The sequence below is a fragment of the Westerdykella ornata genome (assembly GCF_010094085.1).
Source record: "Westerdykella ornata strain CBS 379.55 unplaced genomic scaffold EI97scaffold_29, whole genome shotgun sequence".
Lineage (NCBI taxonomy): Eukaryota > Fungi > Ascomycota > Dothideomycetes > Pleosporales > Sporormiaceae > Westerdykella > Westerdykella ornata.
In genome coordinates this window covers 124,861-148,242 of record NW_022986879.1, presented here as the reverse complement: position 1 = coordinate 148,242, position 23,382 = coordinate 124,861, and the positions used below count along the sequence as shown (strand labels likewise).

The window sequence follows — 23,382 nt, the reverse complement described above, 5'->3', positions numbered from 1 at the left end:
TCCACTGAGCATCAGTGGCAGATATAATCGGCGCAACCACTCCTCCATGTTAGCCCGTTAGAGGAGCATGCAAAGTGACCCTGGTATACTCATCCACACTTCCCCACAAAGTGAAACCACCTTGTAGTGTCAAAAATGGAACGCAAAACTCGTGTAAACGAAATCACTTCCCTAACTTCCATGTTTCGGCGTCTCGAATGCCCGATGTCCGTGGTTGTAGGTTGGAGCCGCAACATCGAGGTCGCCGACTAGGCAACATGCATACGTCGGCTCCTACGCGGGTAGGACCCAATTCGAAGGCGAAAAGACGTCATCTTTGCCATGCATACCCGTCCTGGTTCGTATCTCAGCCGTTTACCCCGTCGTTACTCGGCGATTACTTGCTTTCATATGAGGCTACTTGTCGTACGCGGAGATAGAGCGGGCCTTCTGAGGGTGTTCGGCAAATCAACAAGCTGCACAACCTTTGAGCTAGAAGCCGCCCGTTTCAATAATAATAGAAGCGAACCGTCATGAAGGGCAGCAGCATGATCTCGGTATGGTGATCTTGGTATGAATGGTCTCCTGCTCATCCAATGAGGAATAATTGCACGCGGGAACGGGATGCATCGATCACAAAATCCCCACTGATAAGAGGCTGCAACCTGTGCACTGAGCAAGTTTGAGCTCGGCCGCGTCCAAAGCCAGCTGAAAGTTGACGACGATCCTACGCTGGCTGCTGGAATCGCGTGTGGGAGGTTAACTAAACCTCGTATCACACCCAAGTATAGAAGCACACACGGGAGCACGTGCGCGTGGAGGGTCGTGTCCCTCGGCAAGCTAGCAAACCATGTAAACCTTCACGTTCTCTCCCATCTTTAGGCCATGAATGGCATGGTGTATCTCGGCAAAAGGCAGACTCACAGTTTGTACCCAATTTCATTATTTCAAGCTTCAGAACTATCCAATGGTGACTGCTCTTTTCATCGGAAATCGTTCCGAAATCATTCCGCCGCGCTGTTCGAGCGGTAACGAGAACCACGTCAGTGGGCCACCCCAGTGTCTGGACGGGTTGTCCAGAGCAAAACACTGACCGAGTTGCGCCCTAAGGTTGCATAACCACCAAGTCGAGACAAGGCTGCAGACGCTGGTTTCTGTTCAGCTTAGGTATTATGTATTACTACTCATATGGTAAATACTGCAAGCTGACTGGCTGAGAGTCCCCCCATGATTTCGAAGCTTCAAAACACGCCCTTTGATCGGACGTAAGCATTTCCCGATCTTACCAGTACATTTGCTTGGCAAATGCTTGACCCTCTGCAAGGCAAAAATAGCTGGCACATCTGCAGGGCACAGAGGAGGCTCGGGCGCCCCCGAACTTCGAGGGGAGACAGGAGACAGGCGCTTCATGAACCCCGTGCTCGACCACCCAGCCGGTTCCTCCAGGCTTCTCATATGATAGTCTATTCATCCTCCAAAGGCAGATGCTCAGCGTTAATCCAGCGTGCAGGCCCAGTCTTCAGTTCAGATCTGTCCGAGCGCTCGTCGCTGCAGGTTGACATCAAAAGCCGAGTGCACACAATCAGCCATGGCGCACCGGTGAATGCGTTTGGAAACTAAGACGCATGGTTGCGAACGGCCGGGAGATTTAGACCAGGACGGGCTAGGTAGATACACAAAGCACCCACCCGTCACAGTAGGCGGAGTTACGGAATAGTATCCTAGGGTAGGCTGGGACACAGCTCATATTGGACCTCATCTCCCCTGGCTTAACCAAGGACCAGTCTGCGGAGGTCTCCAAGCCCGTGGTCTGAGCCCCTAAAATTTCACCTCCACAAGCGACTGCCCCAGGGTGCGTTACATAACCTGCCAATATATGTATCACCAAGAGCCTGTCTGCTTGCGCATGCATCAATGTTAACATCGGAGATTTTGGACATGTCCATCTCGCCGCTACCTATGCGTAGCATTGTGTCCTCATCCAGCAATTCCCCAGAGGGGACCCCAAATTGTGAGGGAGCCCCGCCGCCGTCGCGGACTCGGAAGCCAATTCCCAGGAAGGGACACACGAAGTCGCGTCGGGGATGCTTCAACTGCAAGCGTCGGAGAATCAAATGCAACGAGAAACATCCTGAGTGCAACCACTGCATCAAGGCGGGTTTGCAATGCGAGTATCCTGCAAACATCATTCAGTCGGGCCATCGCACTCCTACCTCTCCCTCTCCCCAGGAGATGGTGCACCTGCGTTCGACACCTGGCGCATTCGTGAGTTGACTTCAACTTTCCGTAGGCATCAGAGCTGGTGGACTAACGACTCCGTAGACAATGTCCGACATGCGCTTGTTCCACCATTTCCTGATCACAGCGTACCCTCACCTTCCTGTCGGTGCTGATAAGATATGGATCACTGTGATCCCTGGCTTTGCACACAACGTATGACGTACAGGCCTTCATTCGATGTAGTAAGCTGACAAACAATCAGTATGAATATCTCATACACTCCATACTGGCATTGGCAGCGTCACATCTGAACGCCGTGTCCAGTGCCAACGTCGCCGAAGAGGCGATATCCCATCGCATACTCGCGGTGAAGTCGCTCAACGAAGCACTTTCAGTACCACCGAAGACACGAAACGAACGCGACGCACGCATGGCAGCAGCACTCGCTTTGGCCTTTCAATCCAGTCATCTCGAGGATGGTCTCGCTGAGTTCCTGACCATGGTCAGGGGGTGCAATCTCATCGCCGGGGATGAAGGGCTGAAAAACCCCGAGTCAGTTTTTCATGTAGGTAATCCCTTCAATTACCCGGCGACGATTTCTTGGTTTGTTTACGTGGAGCGAGGGGCTAACTACAGCAGGCCTTGAGCGCAGATGGACACCTGGGGACGATGAGAAATCGACTCGCGATATCTCCGCTCCCTTCGGTGAATCGAGACGACCTCGAGGCAGCGGCTATGTCACTGCAAGAGATCGAGCTTTTGAACATGACCGAATGGGAGAGGACGTTTTGGGAGATCATGGTGAGAACGGTCGAGCATGCATATAACGACCCAGTCGCGGCGTACACCACCTTTGTTGTTCTCTACAATACCCCGGCCAGGTGGAAGCACGAGGAATTCCAGTCGTTTATTGATCCGAGTAACGCGGTTGCCCAGATCCTGTTAGCCCACTTCATTGCGATCCAAGCCATCCTGACTCCAATATTGGCCTTCGAAAGAGTAGGGTTTCAGGGTGTGCACGCTCCAACCGCGATGCTGGGGTGGATTGAAAACATTTACAGAAATATTCCCGAACCTCTGAGACCCCATGTCGAATTTTGCAGACAAGTGTCAAGATACCCTTTCCAGAATATGGCGGGGCGCAGGAATGATGAGATTCAGTACCTCGAATAGGCGGTCGGCACTACATTCGTTTACCAGCATTTCTTGTGGAAGGGAAAAGGAGAATTTGGCGCAATTTGCACTCTAGATCGTTCTGACCTGCCTATTTCAGTGCTGGTCGCCGTCACTCGTTTGATTACACCAAGACGGCGGGTTGGGACATGACTGCCATGGTGCTTCCGCCAGAAGTGATAACTCACTGTGCGGACATCGATCAGAATACCGTGGCCTGGACAAGGAAACAAGAGATATATTGATGGGCCGGCTTTGAGGAGGGCTGTGACCGCTGCCGGCGATTTTCCCTACTCGTCTACCCACTCTTTGCACCTTCCTCGCCGGATCCAACAAGCTCGCGCTAAAAACCTTAATCCAACGACGCAACCAACCTTAATTCAACCACTAGATCCCTCGCTGATATTACACGTCTCCGACAAGAGCCGAGTTTCCGCCTCCCGGTGCGCAGATTCTCGCACTTCACTTGTTGCGATGGTTTCGACGTGAACGCCGGCGCCTTTCACCGTCATCGAGCTCGATGAGACCTTCTTCTTGTGAGATTGGCTTGTCCAAGCCTCCTCGACTTCCGAGATATTTGGCCGGATGAACAATGCAGAAGACGGATATCGCCGGCAACATGGGCAGTGCCTCGAAGACATAGAACGTCCATTCGTGCGTGAAGGGATAGCCATTGATTCCCAGCGCGAATTCGATGACTCGGTAGATGGAGCGCACCTTTTGAGACATTAGTTGCTTCGATTATAGCCGCCTCATTAAACTCACCAGTATAAGCAACGACGACACCCAAATCGCCTGCAGTACCCTGGCCCAGCCGACCGGTGCACCATCCTTGACCTCCCTCCTGGTAAACCACCAGAACCTCGTCACTATGGAGAGAAACCAAGCGAAGGTTGCAACCTGCAAGCTCAATCCTCCTATGAGCACATTTGTTCCGGTCGCCGCTTGATCTCCCTCCCAGTTGCCCGACGAAGCGATGGCGCTACCTGAGGCCTGGATCAGGAATGTCAAGATGTCGAACAGCACAAATGCTTTTGTGATGAACCGAGCCGGAATGAAGAAAATTCGATGCCTTGTCGGAGGCAGGACTGCGCGAATCAGGCGGCCGATTAGGAGGTAATTACCGGCGGCGACGAACACGGGAGCGATGATGATCAAGGTGCTGGATACCGCGTAGGATGGCTAATCAGCGGGGTTAGCCATTCTCAAGGAAGGGTTGCACCCATGGACGTACGATATCGGATTGCTTCTTCGTCGATACCGCACGCACAGCGTAGCCTACTACCTCCACCGCTGAGCCGATCAGCACGCAGAGGAAGAACCAAGATCGGTATTTGACGATGATCTGCCATGCGAGGACGAGGGTTGGGACGAGGTAGAGGATAGCGACCACGATCGAGAGCGGGAAGCTCGGTGAATAGAGCCAAATGGATTCTCCGCCGGCCATGGTCAGTGGTGGTCCCTTTTCAGGTTTCGGTTGTGGAATGGTCAAAGATGTCGAGGGGTGGAGTCCAGGCGAAGCTCAATGTTAACGATAGAAACAGTGTGTGATGGACTGATGCACGATAGACTATACATCTTATATCCTCCAGCTTTCTTCAACCTCTGCAGTGAACGCGTAAGACAAGCGCGAAGCTGAAGTATTATCTGTATCCACTCTCTTCGCCATGTCCAAAGCGAGTAAACCGACCATGCAAAGCGAGAAACGAGATATAGACGCTCTCTCCTTCTATGCTCCCAAAACATGCAGATTTCATACTCAATTGATGCGATATACGCAGGGAAATCTTGAAAATCCGATGTACGCAATTTTGGCCGTGCTGATTGGTTGCTTTCTCGCATTCCTCGCATTCAGCTTCGCGAAGTCACATGGTCTGACCCTTCCCAAAGATTATATAATCCAAAGGCCTTCAGGTCGAAGCTGATGCAGAGCTTTCGTGAAAGGATATGCTCAGCCTCATGGTTGCGTATGCGCTGCTGCGTGGAAACGTGAGGTGCATGCAGGGCGTAAAGGGATGACGCAGCCGAGGGGTCGTTTACGTGGCCGCTTGATTTGAAGATGCACCAATCTGCCTGAAGGTGAAATGATGCTGAATCTGCGTTACTGCAAGGCCAGTCTGTCGGAAACCCCTGAAGTCATCTTGGAGTAGTGATGGGGAAGGCCGATCCGTTCGTCGAGGACTCTACATGGAACAGTGACCGGAATACTGGGATGTACTACAAGAGATCTACTCCAAGAACAAGGAGTGATGCGGTCTCGAACAGTGGTAGAAGAGGCTTGTAGTTACTAGTGTACGGTTGCAGCATCGAGCGTCTATGGTAACTTAGATCAGGTGTCATTGTCTAGAAGAGCTCATGTGGGGAGTGATTGATCTAGAGCCCAAGATTGCATCCGAAGGTTTCTACTATGTGATTAAAGATAGCTATGTATCCCTTAAGTGCCCTGCATTCATATGTGCATTCTTTTTTCAATTCTCTAGCGACGAAGCTTATCACCCTAGGCTTAGTAGATGAACTGCTAGAACTGCCTATATAGAATCAATCAAACTGCTGGTGAGCGGTGCTAGGTCTTTGTCGCTGCAGACACCAAAAGAGATGGCGCCTAATCCAACACAGTCTATTAGAAATAACGATAGCTCCTAGAGCTCTAGACCAACCATTCAAATCTGTGAGTTGCAAAACCACGCAGCCGTTTGGACGTAGAGGTTCGTTCGCGGCATGGCCCGAGATACCTTTAGGGTAAGGTGCTTAAATGTTAGAAACGCCTGATGATCAAGAAGAAGTTTCGAAAGTCTACAGGAGAAAGAATGTTAGAAGGTGAATCGTATCTTGAAGTTGGCGTCCGCGCCCACTGCACAAATCTTCAGGACGCCGCCGTGGTCGCAGTTAAAAAACGCAAAAACATCTCCTAGGCTCCATGTATGTCTACACCCAACAGCAAAAATAAACCGAGTCGATTATATATATGTAAAAAGAAAAAAAAATGCTTGGGGCTCAGCCGGGATTCGAACCCGGGGCCTGTCACAATCTCGGTTTCGAAGGAAACCAGGCGTAGGAACCCGAAGCGACAATCATACCACTAGACCACTGAGCCGCTTTTGTTGAATGTTTTGTCAACATTTAAAATCTATTTAGCATACCTACGCTTTTAGATTCTCGAACCTGGGATCTACAAAATTACTACCGTCTACTCTTGGTTGTTGCACAGCAAAAACGAAATATCTAGCAGCTACAGACTCCTACAGCGTATCTGCTACTTTCTATAGACACGCAAGAGGCAATACACTAGTTTAGGAATCTCAGATTCGAGGATTCTCATACTAGGGCGTTCAGGTTCTGAAAAATAAGAACTGGATTCCGAGAAACGCTGACCCAGATCCCACAACGGAGGAGATTGAAGCCACTGGAAGCCCTGGTTCCTGCTGCGCGTAGCACGTCACTGTTCCAATTGAAAGCGTTTGGCGCAACCCACAAGTGTTGTTAGTTAACAGTAGCGGGTCGTGGACTCACGAGGGCTGATGCTGACTGTGCCATTCAGAGAGGACATCTTGGACATGTCTCCGGAGATCCCACAGTATGCATTCTGTTGCTCTCGAACCTGCGTAGCATCACGGATTTTAAGCCGGGGACTTGCTCTAGCACGCTGTCTATAGCATTGACTAGTCCCCTCGGGATGCATCTATATACAGTTGTCCCAAGATGCCCCTTCGTTGTCCCTCTATCGTGCCCTTCAAATCATCTTCCTGGATTTACGCGCCTATTCTAATAATAAAAATATAGGCTGCGGCGTAAGTATCTCCTTAACGCTTCCCTTATAAATGTTCTTGCCCGTGATTCGTCTGTCGAAATCAGGCTCCTTTATTATGACACTCGTCCGCCGACCTAATCAGTACAAGTACAAAAACGTGTGCAATTATTGCTCCCGCACATCCGCCCTTTATCATTAATATCTTACAGTACGGTGCGACTGTATTGTCTGTTACTATAGCTAGACAGTTGTAGTTGAGCATTACGATGCCAGTCGCCTAGATAGATTAACTGAGAATCGCTCCAAAAATCGGTTCCAACCTTTGACTAGATTGCTCAATGCCTGCAAGACCCACCCGCATGGGCTGCGACACATCTCTGAGTATGTTGTTTCCCTTCTAGTAAAGAAGTGCCTAACCATAAGCGCATATCCGGAACGGTTCTCAGTTATTGCGATGGTAATATCAAATGCTTACCTAGCCGACCCCGCCTGTGGCCTTTCCTGCTCGAACTGACGGAACTATATATAAGACGTGGCATGCTTGCTCTTCAGACCTTTAGAAAGCTACAATGGAATTTAGAAAGAAGTGGCTCCAACTAGAGAAAACGGATCCGCGATTTGTATGTTATGCTGTCTTCACTTTCCAGTTTCTAATGCGAATAGTCCCTTTTGGACCAAACTATTGACTTTCTTGGTGCTCATTTAACATGTTCCCAAGCGGCAGAAGTGCAGACGTTGCTGTAGGTACACTTTGTCCCTCATTAAATAAAAAGCTAACATTAGCAGAGGACAATATTTCGATCCTGGATATGGTAGGCACGCGCGCGAATACCATACGTTGGTGGTGGCAATTGCAGTCTTCGGAATCCAAAAATCTTTGGATTAAATTTGAGCCCTTCAACGAGGAGGTCGAGGGCATGATTCAGAAGTTCAGGGACTGGAAACTTGGCGGACAGGAGGACTACACCATCACCCAGATGATTATCCAAGGAGCCGCTTTGTTTTCAATAATGAAACGAAATTCTGCCGTAGAAGACCAGTAGAGGGGTAAGACTTTCAAGGAGGAAGAAGAGATGCTTCGTCTCTTCCTTGATAAGTTGCGTACAGCTGGGCAAAATGGAACTGTAAGCCAGAGCAGGGTAGCGCATTGGGAGAGGTTGATCACGTGCATGGGCGTGGACCTCGGGAGACGGGATGCCCAGGAGCCCTTCAGAGGTCCAGCAGTAGCTAGGTAGAAATGAGCAATCCATGGATCGCCGCTGCTGCCAAACTACTCCCTTGTTCGCGTCTAACTTAAGATGCCATGCACTTCCATTCGACGACCCCGCCAATTGAAAGCCTCTGGTTTGAGGCTTACCATATCAGGCTAGCCTCCTTATCTATCCCGGTGAAGTCTGCTGATTCTGCTGAGTGCTCGCTCGTCCCTATTATGCCAAGCCATCGCGAAGCTCATCCTCGGAACGTCACAACAAGCATCTACATGGCACATTGGCAGCTGCACAATTTGCCGAAGCTGGTAACATGGGATATCTTTCACATAATGCCACAGCAGAGGAAGCCCGTACTACTGCGGGAATGGGTCTTGCGGAATGGGGCCGATTTCTTGTAAGAGCACAAAAGACATATTTGGCCCTTGCTGGCGCAACCTGCGTTAACAGGCCTAAGGCTATAACCCGAGAAGAGGGACGAGCTATTGCCGAGGCGCATCCAACATGGTCGTGGGCTGACGTACCTGCAAGAGAGAAAGCAAATGTGCATGCGCGCGTTAATGCTCAGCTCTTAGAGGAAGGTGCACCACAGGTTGGCGAGGACATTATTCGATGGCGGATGGCGATCAGCGTTCGAGCTTTTCTAAATCTAAAGAGTATATACTCTTTCTTTCTCTCTCTATAATATAAGGTGTGCTAATTTTTAGTAGAAAGGGCCGCTAGTAGGGGGGAAGGGAGCAGCAGTAGTCGAGCTACAGGAAACAGTCCAGCGTCCACAGGTGGGGACAGCCAAGTGTCCGCACAACGCGAGCAAAGGTTCGACCCAGTCAGAGACATATAGGGTTTGGGATGCACAGCATCTCCTGTTGCACCGTTGGCGGGGACAAACCCCTAATTCCCGCTGGCTGAACGCCGAACCCCCACGATGAGATGGCTGAGAGGAGTTGGGATGGGCTGATAATGATGATGTCGTTCACAGTCCTTCAAAATTACGAAGCTCGCCCCCCATTCTCATCCGGGCTATAAGAGGTACAGTCTCGATTATTTTCTAGCCGCAGTTACAGAAACTCGCAAGCACAATAGGCCAGGCGAATGGCGGAACATCCCCACCCAACACAGGATCTAGACTAGGCACGTTCTAAATTTGCAAGCAAGTTGTGAACAATGCGCGCAGGGGCTCGTCACCGGAGTTGACGGACCCAGTTACCCGCGCCGACCCCCCAAAAATGTCAGCCCCCCAGCGCCTCTAGAGGCGTGTGGCGGTCATCACTGCCATTTCCTGGTCAGCTGTTTCCTGAGTCAGTGAATGTACAGTTCTCACCGGACGTCGCCCTCGCACCCATCTCTATAGAGTAATCAAGAATTCCCAAACAATCCTCAATGTAGCTATCCACTAATCTGTACTCCTTGATCAGAACGAAGCTGGAATACTGTCGCGGATCCACTTGCCTGGAGTTTCCTCCACCGGACGTCAGAGGTTTGTTACATAATAACGCCGCACTGAGTTGACGCAGGAGATGAAAGGGACGATGGAGGCGGACGTAGAAAGCAGAGGGAAGCGAATTCGGAGGGACGCCCCTTAATAACAGAGCAATACCTAGTCTATTTGTCGGGTGTGTAAATGTCTAGTGGCACGGCTCGCCTACGTCTTATTAGATGCCCTCACGTCTGGCAACGGGTTGGGGCCGCACTTCTGCTTGTTCTAATGCCTGTTCTAATGCCATCAGGAATGCGAGTGTTCAGAATCTAGTCACGCCCACCGTCCGCGTCAGACAACAGTTTCCCTTTCCAACGCAGCATAACCCAAGGCGAATGGACAGCCTAGGTATACAAATATTAGGTAGACAAACGCATTTGTGCAATATCTGCGAACTCTCAACCAATAATTCACTTGTAGTCCTTTCACGTTCAGGCACAGCATGCAAGCGGACATCCAACCAATGATTTGCTTGTGGTCCTTTTAGGGTTCAGACACACTAGGGTATGTTATTAGTCTCGAACCTGTCCAAGAGGAAACTTTTGGACGGCCTTACACACTTGATAAATAAAGGACGTTCGGCTCACTTGTCGTTGCACTGCTGTTCCACTCTACGACTGCTAATAAACCCGCTTCACTCATGGCCACCTCTAAATTACTATCGTTAGAACCCCATGCTCCTTCAAGACAGACCCAAACGACTAAAAAGCTCTAATATCGCCTAAAGATCTCGATATAGATGCCTCGATATAAATGCAAAACAAGATCTATACGATCATCTTTACCCCTCAAAATGCTATATCCCTAGTTGTAGAAGTCGAAAGTGCTGTCTCTAGATGAGTATGCTATATTTACAGCTACATAGGAGTTTAGCTCATATTTCTAGGACCGGAGAATGGAAAAAAGATGTTATCAGAGAGCATGAGAAGCGCGTTTACCGCTTGGGCGGCCGCGACAATACCGCCGGGAACATGATTTTCAACGACGCTTTACGAGGGTAAAGTGTGCCCTGTTGCATACCCTGTTATTAGCTAACCTTGCTATAATCACCGTTACCACACAGGTAGAAGTCACAGTAGCGGAAGGGACGAAAACAGCTGGGACGAAAATAGATAGGCGGGGGGATGGCCAATACTGAGAAACTAGCAAGGACCTATTGCGCCAGGGCAACAATAAACTTGTGAAACACTACCAGGTTGCGAGTACGCAATGGAGCCCTGCCCGCGGGCGGTAGAAGGACCGCCTGCACGAGCAGTCACACAGAGTGCATTCAGCTGAGATGATGCATTCCTAGGGTTGACTACCATTGAGGCTTGAGGCAAACTCAATACTGCTCATAACCAAAAAAGAATTGGTCGTCAACCCGTACATGATAATGTCGCCACTACCCAAATTCTGGGCACAGAGTAAGGTAACACTGCGAGGAAACTCAGCGCCCAATGCCTTGCGTTTGAGACCCGTGGTTATTTGATTGCCAATGCTAGTGGACGAACTTGTCTATCATGTTGATTATGAGTATTATAAAGCGTACATCTCAAAACGCCCGGTACTTTATGGTAGCATCAGCGGGTTTAACTATCGCTCGGACGATGTCGTATATGTCGCGCCCTCTTTACTTGCAGTCGCAGCTGGACAGGATTGCTTGAATTGGGTCAAATTTCTGCTCGCTGAAGGGTCTGATCGCAGAGATTCAATGGCTTTGCTGTGGGCAGTAAACCGCAAAGCCGAAGCCACTACAATCCGCTTACTCCTGGAAGCGGCAGGAGACGAGAAGCGTCATGGTAAATGCCCTTATGGATCCGCAGCGCTCCGAAAAGCAATTCGACATAGTGACTTGGCTATGATCGACATGCTCTGCGGCAAGGTAGATATCGACATGGTCGAATCGTCAACCAGAGACCTTCTGTACGGACTTATGGGGTGTACAAGTCCTATGGGCGATGCGATTCTCACGCACAATCTCGAGATACTCCAGGTGCTGTTAGACAACCGTGCTAATCCGAACTGTTGCATAGCACATAATGGGTTGCGAGGGTCAGAGTTTGGGCCGGTACCGCTGGGAAGCGGCAGGAGTTGGTTGCCCCGTTTGACTCCACTATTAGCTGCCATTGACGTGTAGGATCTTCCCATGGTCAAGCTGCTGGTGGAGAGGGGTGCAGAGGTGAACTACGCGCGGAAATGGAACTTCCGTCGGACACCCCTACAAAGAGCCGCCGAAAATGGCAACTTCGATATCGTCCAGTATCTTGTCAATCAAGGAGCCATCATCGATACAGTTCCCGTGTATTCAGGTGGCACTGCATTCCAACTTGCTGCGATGAATGAGTACGTCGGCATACCTACCTTTCTCCGAGAACGAGGCGCCGATCCAAACTATCTGCCTGCTGAAGGCGATGGAAGAACCGCTTTTGAGGCGGCAGCGGAATGGGGTCGTATCGACACGATGACGTTCCTGATGAAGGCAGGCGTCTTACTCGATCTGGAAGTTGGGGATCCTCCGCGAAGTCAATACGAACGGGCTGTGCACTTTGCGGAGAAGAATGGTAAGATGGCTTCGAAGCGATTTGTTGAACATATTTATGCACAGATTGCAATTGGGGAGGAGCTGAGCTGAGATACGCTGCAAGATTGGGTGGATTTCGATGGAGGAATGCTGTGAAATATCTCTACTTCCCGTGGTTTGCTAATCATCCTTTTCATTCTCAAATAAATTGACAGAAACCGCCAGAGAAGACGAAACGCCGCACAGCGGTGCTCAGAGCTCCATTGCTGTATTCTTTCATCTTCTCAAGCTCAAATGCTACTCGATCGCGAAATGGTTGATCATCGCTTTGCCCTCTCTATAAGCTTCCTTACCCTCCCGGCTTCCCACTCTTGCGCCATGCTCGTTCATACCGCGCTTGACCGCAACCTGGAAGCCCTTCAAGCAAAGTGCAAGGAACGTGGCAAGGGTAATTCAGGTTTCCTTAGTAGCATTTATGAAATATCCAAAGCGGTCTCGTATGAAAATCGAAATATTTGCTTTGCTACCCTAGCTAGCCCTTGTCCAGAAAGACAAATTTGCGCTGCTCTCGATTCGCAAGCAGTAAATGACCACTTTGCCGCTTTGACTGGGACCTGTTATTCGATGCGTGCACGTGAAGGCAGCAACCGTCCGGCTGGGACTTTAAGACCTCGTGGCTCCGTCACTCTCTGTAGGGCCAATCGAGCAAGATTCATCTCCGGGGCATGTGAAAGCATCACGGTTCCCAATGAAAACGGACCATGGGCATATATCTGCCAGGTGAAATATGGGATCAACTTCCTCTTGTCTTTCCTCTATTCTCCAACTCGATTTCCCTCTTTCCTTGGTCTTGCTTTACGGAGCGTAGAATGTCTGGCGAAGAGCCTTTACAACACCCACCTATCACTACAACCGATAGGCGCATAACGCTTCAGGTTGGCGAGCGTCGCTTCGTCACCACTCTCCAAACTCTACAGGAGAGCGGTTTTTTCGCCTCATTGTTATCGGGCCGTTGGGATAATGCACAGGGAGACGGCTCCTATTTTGTTGACGCGGATCCGACCCTCTTTGAGCATATCCTACGATACCTCCGTCGCGGCGTGCTCCCCATCTTCTACGACAAAGCGAAAGGGCACGACTACGGAATGTATTTAGCCCTCCTTGAAGAAGCGAAATATCTCGACATTACGCGACTTGTGGATTGGCTCGAGAAGAAACAATATCTTCATGCAATAAAGACGAAGGTCTCGAGTAAAGAGGTAGAAGGGACTGACCAACTTTGTGCGACGCGAGAAAGCAACGTAGATCTACGATGGCACCCAACTTGGGTAACTAGGAAGGTATACATCTGCCCTCGAAGGATCTATGCACATAGAGGGGACGCGCGTGCGTGTGGAAGATACTGTAGAAAGGCGCAAGGTGATGCGGATGACATTTATGAGGATGAACTGGTGCTGAGAGCGCTGGTAACAGAGAAGCAGGTAATCTTTGATGGAAACGCGTGCGTAGAGGGACGTTAGCTACCCTCCTTTCCATGTAAAATGGACACCGCCACTGTTTAATATGGTGCCGCCAGTGCATCTCTTTGAGTTACGTCGTGGAAATGGACAATCATCTCTGCAATGCCTGCACCAAAACCGTGTTGCGAACCGGATCTGCCTTGGACAGCATACGATGGGTTTGAGTTAGGTGGGTGGACTCCTACGCATGCCTGGACGCCTGCCTCACTATTACCCGATCTAGAACAGCTTGCGAGTCTCGACTCACGGACTGGACGTTAAGGCACCCCTGGCATCATTCTCCAGTGCATCGATTTCGAATCAAGACATCACCGCATTCCCTCAGATAATGCCCATCACCCCACCCTTATCACACGTTGCATTAAGGTATGGAAGCACGCGATTATGAACGCACGGAAGCATTCGGGAAGATGTCAACGTGACTCTGTTTGGACGGCGAGATTGACGTTGGTACCTGGATGATGATCGGGAGCTTCAGGGACAACAGCGCACTGGCCATGATTCCGACATCGCGACGCCAGCCGAGACTGATCAGGCCAAATCGGGTCCGCTTGGCTTGAACGTGCGATGAATTGCATTTCTTCCCCTGAGGAATGGCTCACCGCCGGTATTTTGCCCTGAACCGCCACAGAATACTCCGTACTCCGTGTTTGCGACTAACTCCGAACCCCGAGTCCTCAACAACCCGATGACAATCTACCCGAGTTCCCATGTGTTTCCGCCAGAGTGCAAACAGAGAAGAGGAGAGTCGTCTATTCCACTGATGAAATGCGGGGAAGTGATCTGATAGATGTTTTGAGCTTGGCGGGAGGGTGGAGCAAGTGCACCATTGGCGGGCTGTACTCTAGGCTATAGATGGTTTAGTGTTATGGTGTGAGAGTCCAAGCTCCCGGGTCCCGCTGCTTTGTGCCAGTGAAACGAGCATCAACAAGTGCCAGTATGTATTGAATGATGCACACGCTCAAGCCCCGTCTAGCTCTTCTATGATCATGACCGAAGAATACCATGCGGAACACGAGCCTATTGGACCAGGCGTGTGTGCGTTGACCGCCACCAGCAGACCGTCAGAGTCGCCTGTGCATTTATATTTCGTGAAATGTCCCGAGGACGGACGAGTTCCACCACCTTGCTTCCCTGCCTCTTCCTGTGAAACCCGAGTTCAAACGACCGAGCAAGTGGTAAACTTACATATCCGGGCCGTTCCATTCCTAGCTTATCACTGTTGACTACTCTCCTCCTTTCTCCCGCCTCTTGCAGCTTCCCGCCCGCTCCAGTGCATCTCCTGCTCCTCTTGTACGCTGTCTTCACAACATACGATCCATCATGCAAGCCTCACGAGTATCCTCTCGCGCTATCAAGCACCTCGCCAGCTCGACGCAGGCCAAGAGCCTTCGTACGACTGCATCAACTGCCCGCGCCTTCACAACCGCCATACTCCCTTCAAAACGACCCGGTCCATCCATGACTTCAACGTCTGATCGCAATAGTCAGACCTTCCATACGTCCAACAGCTTGCTCAACAGTCTTGATTGGGACCCCGATTCCAAGGTCGATCCGATCGGTGTGCCTTCAGCCCCCGCTGTAGTGCCGAAGTTGCGTGAAGCGCCTACGGTTGCGAAGACAGAGGCCGAAGTACGTTACATTTGTCTATATGGTCAAGGGCATATCTTCAGAGGGATGCATATGCTAACGCTTCTCTCAGTTTGTTCCGACCATTTATGCCGTAGATGGCGACAGTTCACGCATTGCTGGCCCACATGATCAGCTCTGACGAATGTCACGGACCGGAACAGGACAGTGCAGGCTTGCCCTAGAAGCGGTCCGCCTGTAGACGTGCAGGATGCTCCAGGAAGACAGTGCTTCGACCACTATCCGGGGATTTTCTGAATTCTGAGGGATACGGGAAGGATACTTTCAACCTGCCGTACCTGCTTTGTGCCTCGGAGTTTTCTTTCAACAAGTTTCGAGGCAGTGAAACGCTCTCGATTGTTCCCTCTGACGGTGATAGGCTTTTGTAATCGTTTCATGTAGTGGAGGATATCTGGCTTGAAGTGCTCGAGCTTATGATTTATGAATCTTACTTCTTTTTTTCATTACTAAATGCGCTCTGTACATGCCCAAGTTGCCTTTTCTTGCTAGAGAACTAAGTTGTTGGAGAACGAAAGGGATAAAATGCTAGTTTCGTTGGGCAAAGTACTGGTTTGCATTCTATGCCAGCTCGAGGCGAGACTCCGCAAAGCGCGCCACTACTTGCCGTCAACATGTGGGTCTGGATGATGCGTGTGTTTATACGGGTAACAACTGAGATACAACTCTTTGTGGAATCACTATAGCGGACAAAACCCTTCCGTAGGGTTATTGAGGACATTATGATCACGGTGCTCGAAGAGCAAAACTCGTAATATCCTCTGCATACAATTGATCCTACTCTAACCCCTCGGGGACGTTATCCTTGACCACTTCACCAGGCTGCGCTGCGCCACTCGTAGAAACATTTGTTCTCTGGTCGGCTAACAAGCTGAGGTATTGTATCTCTATTCCTGTAGAGGACTGTGTAGTCAATGACTTCGAAGCCTACATGTGGATCAAGTCCTTTCACGCTGGCGACCGAGGACTTCCGTCAAACCCTTTAAATCTCAACCTAGGTCCTATCGCAGCAACATTCAGTTGTCTCAACCATAAAGGCTGCCCTTCTTTTAAATAGTCTAGCACCTGTTAAGACAACTAGGACTCCGCGGCGGTTCCCGATGCGTGCGGAGGACTCTTGCGTCTCCCCTCTCACGCCTTCCTGCGTAGCACTTTTCTTCTCCCATACGCGTTCGTCGCATCCCTGGACCTAGCGCTTATCCGTCTGCGGCGTCCGTCTCTGCCGAAGCCGTCTGGGCTCCCCATTCTCACCAAGCACAAGTAATGAACCTCGAAAATTTTTCTTTCCCTCAAGACTCCGCCCTCAAACCCTGCAACAACACCGCAAACTGCTTCTCTCTCGCCTCTCTTCTCCTCGCCACAGCCGCCTCATCCTCCTCAGTTCTCCCTTCAAACCCCACCTCCCCCACCGCGTTCCCCTTCTGCACCCGTTCCCTCTCTTCCCTCTCAAGCACCTCCCTCGCTTCCTCAAACCCCCCAATATTCCTCACCCTCGCATACCCCAACTCCCTCAACACCCCCAGCGCAATCCCCGACCGTCTCCCTGACCGACAGTATAGCGTTATATCGTCGTCCTTGCTCACCTCGATACCATGTTGAGAGCGGAGGATGTGCGGTAATTGGTGTATGTCTTGGTACTCGATGTTGATTGCGGGTGTATTTTGGAGAGATAGGTAGCCTGTCGAGAATTCCGATGGGGTGCGGACGTCGATGAGGAGGGGTGGGTTCTTGTTGGTGGGTGTGGTGTCAAGCGCCATGGTAGCAGCTTATGTATGCGTAGAAACCGGCCCGGCGGCGACGACGAACTTTACACGATTCGAAACGTAGGCCAAAACTACCTCCAGCTGCGAAGTGACGTCCTGAACAAGGGGTGCGAAGTCTATATCTAAGCGCCTACACAGTCTCCATGCCGAAAGATTGTTGAAGCTCATCCACCACCCTGCGATTGGCCAATGGAAGCTCAAAACTATCACACGCGAAATGGCGACATCGATCATAACCCCTCGCTGCCCCACAAATTGGCTATCCACCATGGCTCAGCGGAAGCTAACTTGAAGTGGAAAACTAATTCGATCTGTAAGGCGTCTGTCAGAATTCCCCCACTCGCAGTACATTCCACTCGTTCGCAGACTGACTTGCAGTGCTAGATATCTATTGGGAACCGTAGGAGTTGTGCCGAACTCTCTCTCGCGGTCCACCGTGAGAATTGTTTAATTCCAATGCAACCACTGTCGCGAAAATCCACCTAGGAGCATTAGGACCGGAACGTACAAAAGTGAATGGAATTATTTACTCTATCCAGACAAAAGGTGAAGTATCCAAGCTACCATCCAACGCATGCGTGCTTATCGTCACGGAGAGTCAATATCCCTGGAACGCCTTTCCGAGCTCAGGTGAAAAAGAAAGAACCCCCACGCCGAAGCTTGTTCTCAGAACGCTCAAATATAAAATCGTCAAGTCGGTATTCTGAAGATGCTAGCAAGCTCTCCCGTTGAGCTCACAGCATCATACTCTTCCTTCTGCTAGCCGCCCGCTCTGCTCGCTCCCCCCTCAGACTAGCGGTACTTATTGCTTCGTCTGAGGGCTGAAGGTCCGGCTGGCTTGCACCTGACGGTGGGCCCGATGGCTGCTTATCTTTCGAACCGGTCCTGGAGTCGGCTTGCGGTAGCTTGTTTGCACTCGTACTCCTGATTCCGGAACTGCTTCCGGACCGCGAGTGTGAAGGGCGTGTAATTTCGTCACGCTTTATCTTTGAGCCGGATAGACGCTCCTCGGTTGACGAAGATGCAGGAACGGAACTGTGCCGTCTACCAGTCTTGAGCCCCTTTGCGAGGTCGGCACGCTGTCGAGAAAGAGGCGGATCGTTTGGCGAGGAATCTGTGAAGTCAAATATCGCTAGGTCGTCCGTTTTCTCCGCGGTTGCCCTCGCGCCTCCATCTGGAGCAGTAAGCGGCTTGGATGCCACTGGAGCGGGAACATTGTGCGTTTCAGGGGCCGCTGAAGAGACAGCAGTGGTTTTCCGCCTCGCGGTACTCGTTGCGGAGATCAGCGCTGAAATGGCGTTTGATGCTGCTGAAGAGTTGAGTCTCGGCGGGTCAGGTGCGGTATCTCCCTGCTGCGTGGCGTCTCGTCGTCCAAGCTTCTCTCGCAGTGGACTCCCAGCTTCTGCGGCCTCACTCTCATGCCCCTGTACTGATGGCAGCCTCTTCCACCCTGAGTTATGCTCTTCGGGCTCCCGCTTCACTGTACTTGTGGGCTCCACACTTGATCTTCTATTTGTTGCGACTACAGCATCTACCAACTCTTTTCCCGGTCGTCTCATTTTGGTGTTCAAGCTTGGCTCTTTGTAGCTGACTTGCGGACGCGCTCTCCGAGATGGACGTCCGGTCTGATCATTCGAATTCAAATCCGCTGGAGGTGGAGTATCTTTGGTCTCGGGTCGGGAAGTTGACGGCTTATCGGAATGGGGTGAGAATATGTCGACAACTGCAGGAGTTTTGGGCGGGAGGGGCTCTGGTTGTATCTCAGCGACTGGAGTGGGAGCCGGTAGCGGAATTGGGGGTATTTCAGGGGCATTGGTTCGAGTGATGGTAAGACGTCCGCGATTCGTTTTGAGGCCAGGGGCCTTCTTCTCCGGTTTTGCACTAGATGATTTATGCTTCTTCGGTGACAGGACGGGATCGGTGTTGACGGGTTCTAGCTTCGTTAGCGTTGTGACTCGTACACGGATCAACAGGCACTCACTGTTAGCAAGCGCAGGTCTCACAGGTGACTCTGCTCTGCTGCCATCACTGGATGCTACAGCTGCATCTGTGTCCGATGGATTACGGCGATTGAATGTAAACGTGTCCGCTTCTTTGGGCTGCCCCTCCTGGTCTTCGTCCTCCTGAACACTAAATTTCCGCTTTGACCCAGTACGAACGCTTCTGGCTGGTCGTGCATCTGCTTTCTCAGGAGACGTTTCGAACATCGAAAGTCGTCGCGGATCGTTCTTTGGGCCACTTTCACGACGCTTTTTCCGGGCCTCCAGGTTGACTAACAGTGCAGGCTCGGTTTCTTCGGTCATCTCGTTCGCTTCAGCCGCAGGTGACCGGTTGGGTTGGAAGGGAATGGGCTCATCAACGTCGAATCTCGAGATGGGTGGAGGTCCAATATCAGGCGACTGACTCTCTGGTTCACCCAGCATGTTCTGAAGCTCGTCCGCGCTGTGGCAAATCAGTCGTTGGCCTTCGGGTACTGCGAGATGCGAAGACCATCTTTGAACGTACCCCATAGTCTCTCTCGGAAAATACTTATCCTCCATAATGGTGGGCAACATTGCATTCTCCACAGCCTGTAGCCCTAACCCACTTCTCCATTGCCGTTCATCCGGACTCCGCCTGGTTGCTGCAGCCTGACTCTTGCATCGTGGACTACGATTCGCTTTTTGCAGTTGTCCGAGTTCCGCGACCAAATTTCCAAACTCCGCGAGCTTTGTTTCAAGCCTACTTTTCACATCGCCAATGTCCTCGATTGATGGGCGATTGGAGCGTGCTTCGAGAGTGTTCTGCAATTGGAGCACTTGTTCGCGTAAAGAGAGGTTTTCGGCGAGGAGGCGCGAGCCTTCGTTTTCCAGATTCCGTATGCGTATGGACTGCTGCGAGTTTATCCTATAGCCATCCATCAGTCCCACATTCGCACAATTCGCCTCTGACTCAAACCGACATACTTCGCCAGCTCGCGATTTTGCCGCAGATATCGGCGCTTTACTAAATCGTTGTCAGTCTGCATTATGGAGAGCAATCAGCGCACCGGCGCTTTTTCAAATCTCGACTCACCAACTTCAACTGAATCAGCAGAAGGTCCTGGCGCAACAGGCGGCTCATTAAGGCGCGCCATGAGCGCGGTGTAGGTATGTCAGATGATGATAGTGACAAACGAGGTTTGGGTCTGATTTGCGATGTTCCTGGTGTTCTGGTAATGGCGTGAAGTTGCTCGTTGCTGCCGTGTGATGATAGTTTGCGAATTGTTGTTGCTATGGTAAACAAACCGGGCACTTTCCCCAGATAGGACTGACGCCTTGGCGAGTTTTACAGATTCACGTGATTACCCAGCGGGGTGGGACGTGTCGGTTCTCCCGCTTGTGGAGACGACAACAGCCCTCGACGCGAATATCCAAATCGTCAACAACGCGAGCTATTATTCGATCAGAATGTCATATACAGGACGGCCGCTTCCCTCTCACATCCGCAACCCTTCCACCTCCCTCGGAGCATCACAACCTGCCACCCAATCGCCTGTGCTCGTTGCCCGCATCGCTGAGAAGAAGGCGGAGCTGGCGAACCTCAAGGAACTCGAAGCACTGAGCGCGGGCCTTGCCGACCAAATGCAGACACTGGCGGACAAGTTGTCAACGTTATCCGATGGGACAGAAAGTAAGCCTACCCGTACCGGGGACCCTGAATACCAAGCTGCAGGTGTTGATGATGTGTTGTCCAGCGGTCGCTGCAGTGCTGTCGAATTGGCACAATGTATTACGCGCTATCAACATGGCGTCCAGTAAGTCTGCTCTGTTACACTCATTAGGCCACATCTTCGTAAGCAACCGATTGACCGGCCACCAGCCAAACTGCCGAAGCCAAAGGACGAGGAAGGTGGAGAACGCAGAACCGCATCCGAACTGCCGCTTCCCAAGACACTTGTCCGCATACCCACGCAACATGCTCCCGCCTTACTTTCGCAAACAAAGGCACCAAGGGGCGCTGAATGAAGTCAGGCTGCACCATTAGAAAAGATGATGACGATGATGAATATCCAGAACGAGGACGAGTAATCATACTGTTCGAGCCACCTCAGCTACGCTTGACAGCGATACCCAGGGACTACCAGAGATTGGAGGTCTATCATTCGTCAGACACGCCAAGCGACATCCAGCAGCGATGAGTGGATACAGCGCCATATACCGTTAAGGGAATCAAGCAAGAAAGCAGGTCTGGAAGAGAGCGACATTGCATGCTGTTCATTCCCGGAAGCAATGGTATAAACCCCATTATGAATACACACCTAAGCTGGCACAGCGGGTGGGCTACGGCGACCATGGTTGTGAACTGGATACGGAATATGCCTATTGCAGTCCAAATCGAGCTCCTATCCTCCCAGTCTCCGCAATGCAAAGCAAGATATAATCGGGGAAAACCATGCAGCACACCAAACGCCTTCTAGCAAAATCGTGTCCTTCAAAAGAGTATGGGCCTCCAGTCGTTCCGTTCGTCATTCGTGAGAGTTGATGTGTCGTGGAACTATTTACGCTTTGGCATTTTCTCGTAAGCGTTTGGGCTGGGTTTGCGTCGCGGTCGACGTCGCGGTTTCGGCTGTTGGGATGGTCCCTCGCCATGGTCATGATCATGCTCACCGTGGTCGTGGTCATGATTATGAGGTTTACGCCCTCGCCCAGTCTTCCGCCCGCCCACGGGACGCGCTCTGCTGCTGTCCGGTTCGCTATCGCTGTCCGAATCGGAGGATGAGTCTGATGAGGATTCGTCGGACGACTCGCCTACTTCGCGCGGTTTGTGGTAGATGCAGCAGACTATTTAGTTCTTAGCAAATTCCGCGAAACATGCACAGATAGCTTACCTTTTGAGGACTTCTTCCCCATTCCCTCATTGTCCACGACGTCTTCTGCCCATTGGATATGGCGCTGCTCTGCCGGTTCAGCTCTGAGACGAAGGGTCCCGGACGGCGTTGTCAAGACGGGTGGTTCAATTATAGTTGCGGTCGGTGCCGGTTGCGCATTGCTTCGTGTCGTTGACATGTTTGGATTTGACATCATAAAGAAAGAGTTCAGTTGAAAGTGCCTTTAAGAGCAACGGTGAAGGTGGGATGGCGGTAATAGGGTTGGAGATATTGTTGAACGCCAGAATGCAGAGATAGGTATGTGGAGATACGATACTGGTTCTTGAGGTATCGGCACGCGGTGACAGCGGGGAGCTATGTGAGCGCGTGCGTTGGTGATCATGTACGTCTTTGTTGTTGCATCGTGATTGATTGACGATCTGCCGGTTCAGCTAAGATGGGCGGAGCTTCGGGATCCTGACGTTTCTCGAAGCGTCCGTGCGCATTCACCTCTTGGCAGTACTTGAGACATGAGACGCGCCCAGGCGAGACATGCAGTAGCAAGTCGCGCGTTTGCAATTGACAGATTGCAAAACTTGAAAGTTCGTCCTATCATGGTACAAGGAAAAAAGTAAAATGTTACAATGAAAGACTCGTGGAAAGCTGTACACCTCTCGACTTGCCAGCCGAAGAAACAGAGCAACTATTTCATTCCATACCACAAATCTCAGAGTACAAGAAGGGCTCTTGCCCGCTTACAGACAAGTTGTGGCCTACTTGTATTCGACACAGCACAGCTCAGCGCCGGAGTACACAGTATTTTGTAAGCAAACAACTGAAGGTTCTAGAAATATGGGCAACAGTGTGTTAATGTTTAAGATGCGGCTCAATTCCATGATCCTGATTGGACAACACTGCGCCAGCATTCCGTTCCAACACTTGAAGCCTGACGCACGCTCACCTGTTGAGACCGAAATGGACGCAGTTTCAACGCAACTACTACCAGTATAAGCCTTTCTAGCGAAACAGTGTAAGACTGCGCGTGCAGTTGCGGCATAAGTTGAGCATTACGCGCATCGATACCCGCAACGCTAGGCCGTCGTCCGGTTAGCGCCTTGGCACCAGACGCGCTGCCTGCTTCATTGATGCATCTTCTGAAGCTCTTCAACACCGACAACCAAGCTCCGCCTCACAAGTCCGTGGATCGGTCCACAACTGGCTTCTTCACAGATAATCTGTACATACCGACTCTGAAATCTCAGCCTTTACTCGAACGGAAAGCCTAGGCTGCCCGCAGGTCCCCGCCGTCCTGTCCA

The 23,382-nt window shown here is 51.1% G+C and overlaps 10 protein-coding genes across 10 annotated transcripts; 6 read left to right on the top strand and 4 right to left on the bottom strand.

Annotated features, from left to right (window-relative positions):
- The first annotated feature begins 1,664 nt into the window (after positions 1–1,664).
- Positions 1,665–3,562, top strand: EI97DRAFT_164434 (uncharacterized protein). Its single transcript, XM_033793375.1, has 4 exons — positions 1,665–2,244; positions 2,302–2,412; positions 2,462–2,764; positions 2,839–3,562. The coding sequence occupies exons 1-4, from the start codon at positions 1,894–1,896 to the stop codon at positions 3,370–3,372; spliced, it is 1,299 nt and encodes a 432-aa protein (XP_033650753.1). The 5' UTR covers positions 1,665–1,893; the 3' UTR covers positions 3,373–3,562.
- A 41-nt stretch (positions 3,563–3,603) lies between these two features.
- Positions 3,604–4,917, bottom strand: EI97DRAFT_164448 (RTA1-domain-containing protein). The gene is made up of 3 exons (XM_033793376.1): positions 4,607–4,917; positions 4,138–4,554; positions 3,604–4,089 (listed from the first exon to the last, which is right to left on the bottom strand). The coding sequence occupies exons 1-3, from the start codon at positions 4,817–4,819 to the stop codon at positions 3,835–3,837; spliced, it is 885 nt and encodes a 294-aa protein (XP_033650752.1). The 5' UTR covers positions 4,820–4,917; the 3' UTR covers positions 3,604–3,834.
- A 3,724-nt stretch (positions 4,918–8,641) lies between these two features.
- EI97DRAFT_384051 (uncharacterized protein) lies at positions 8,642–9,013 on the top strand (the record flags this gene model as incomplete). Its single annotated transcript, XM_033795944.1, has 2 exons — positions 8,642–8,725; positions 8,786–9,013. 2 exons carry the CDS (start codon positions 8,642–8,644, stop codon positions 9,011–9,013), a joined length of 312 nt encoding a protein of 103 aa, XP_033650751.1.
- Positions 9,014–11,933: 2,920 nt separating this feature from the next.
- EI97DRAFT_384109 (ankyrin) lies at positions 11,934–12,419 on the top strand (the record flags this gene model as incomplete). Its single annotated transcript, XM_033795950.1, has 1 exon — positions 11,934–12,419. The coding sequence occupies one exon, from the start codon at positions 11,934–11,936 to the stop codon at positions 12,417–12,419; it is 486 nt and encodes a 161-aa protein (XP_033650750.1).
- Positions 12,420–13,177: 758 nt separating this feature from the next.
- EI97DRAFT_496147 (uncharacterized protein) lies at positions 13,178–14,028 on the top strand (the record flags this gene model as incomplete). Its single annotated transcript, XM_033802468.1, has 1 exon — positions 13,178–14,028. The coding sequence occupies one exon, from the start codon at positions 13,178–13,180 to the stop codon at positions 13,826–13,828; it is 651 nt and encodes a 216-aa protein (XP_033650749.1). The 3' UTR covers positions 13,829–14,028.
- Positions 14,029–15,151: 1,123 nt separating this feature from the next.
- EI97DRAFT_461283 (uncharacterized protein) lies at positions 15,152–15,599 on the top strand (the record flags this gene model as incomplete). Its single annotated transcript, XM_033801187.1, has 2 exons — positions 15,152–15,460; positions 15,531–15,599. 2 exons carry the CDS (start codon positions 15,152–15,154, stop codon positions 15,597–15,599), a joined length of 378 nt encoding a protein of 125 aa, XP_033650748.1.
- Positions 15,600–16,264: 665 nt separating this feature from the next.
- Positions 16,265–17,542, bottom strand: EI97DRAFT_436270 (uncharacterized protein). Its single transcript, XM_033799054.1, has one exon. The coding sequence runs from the start codon at positions 17,230–17,232 to the stop codon at positions 16,765–16,767; it is 468 nt and encodes a 155-aa protein (XP_033650747.1). The 5' UTR covers positions 17,233–17,542; the 3' UTR covers positions 16,265–16,764.
- Positions 17,543–17,972: 430 nt separating this feature from the next.
- On the bottom strand, positions 17,973–20,353 carry EI97DRAFT_384069 (uncharacterized protein; the record flags this gene model as incomplete). The annotated part of the gene is made up of 5 exons (XM_033795947.1): positions 17,973–19,171; positions 19,220–19,680; positions 19,744–20,124; positions 20,184–20,223; positions 20,293–20,353. The coding sequence occupies 5 exons, from the start codon at positions 20,351–20,353 to the stop codon at positions 17,973–17,975; spliced, it is 2,142 nt and encodes a 713-aa protein (XP_033650746.1).
- A 313-nt stretch (positions 20,354–20,666) lies between these two features.
- EI97DRAFT_452507 (uncharacterized protein) lies at positions 20,667–21,224 on the top strand (the record flags this gene model as incomplete). The annotated part of the gene is made up of 3 exons (XM_033800412.1): positions 20,667–20,889; positions 20,954–21,013; positions 21,079–21,224. 3 exons carry the CDS (start codon positions 20,667–20,669, stop codon positions 21,222–21,224), a joined length of 429 nt encoding a protein of 142 aa, XP_033650745.1.
- A 529-nt stretch (positions 21,225–21,753) lies between these two features.
- Positions 21,754–22,265, bottom strand: EI97DRAFT_452506 (uncharacterized protein; the record flags this gene model as incomplete). Its single annotated transcript, XM_033800411.1, has 2 exons — positions 21,754–22,040; positions 22,088–22,265. The coding sequence occupies 2 exons, from the start codon at positions 22,263–22,265 to the stop codon at positions 21,754–21,756; spliced, it is 465 nt and encodes a 154-aa protein (XP_033650744.1).
- Between the last annotated feature and the right edge of the window lie 1,117 nt (positions 22,266–23,382).

Coding starts and splice junctions, on each gene's coding strand:
- EI97DRAFT_164434 (XM_033793375.1), top strand. CDS start 1,894: ATGTTAACATCGGAGATTTTGGACATGTCCATCTCGCCGCTACCTATG. Junction 2,245..2,301: donor GTTCGACACCTGGCGCATTC/GTGAGTTGACTT, acceptor ACGACTCCGTAG/ACAATGTCCGACATGCGCTT. Junction 2,765..2,838: donor ACCCCGAGTCAGTTTTTCAT/GTAGGTAATCCC, acceptor TAACTACAGCAG/GCCTTGAGCGCAGATGGACA.
- EI97DRAFT_164448 (XM_033793376.1), bottom strand. CDS start 4,819: ATGGCCGGCGGAGAATCCATTTGGCTCTATTCACCGAGCTTCCCGCTC. Junction 4,555..4,606: donor CGAAGAAGCAATCCGATATC/GTACGTCCATGG, acceptor CCCGCTGATTAG/CCATCCTACGCGGTATCCAG. Junction 4,090..4,137: donor TGTCGTCGTTGCTTATACTG/GTGAGTTTAATG, acceptor ATGTCTCAAAAG/GTGCGCTCCATCTACCGAGT.
- EI97DRAFT_436270 (XM_033799054.1), bottom strand. CDS start 17,232: ATGGCGCTTGACACCACACCCACCAACAAGAACCCACCCCTCCTCATC.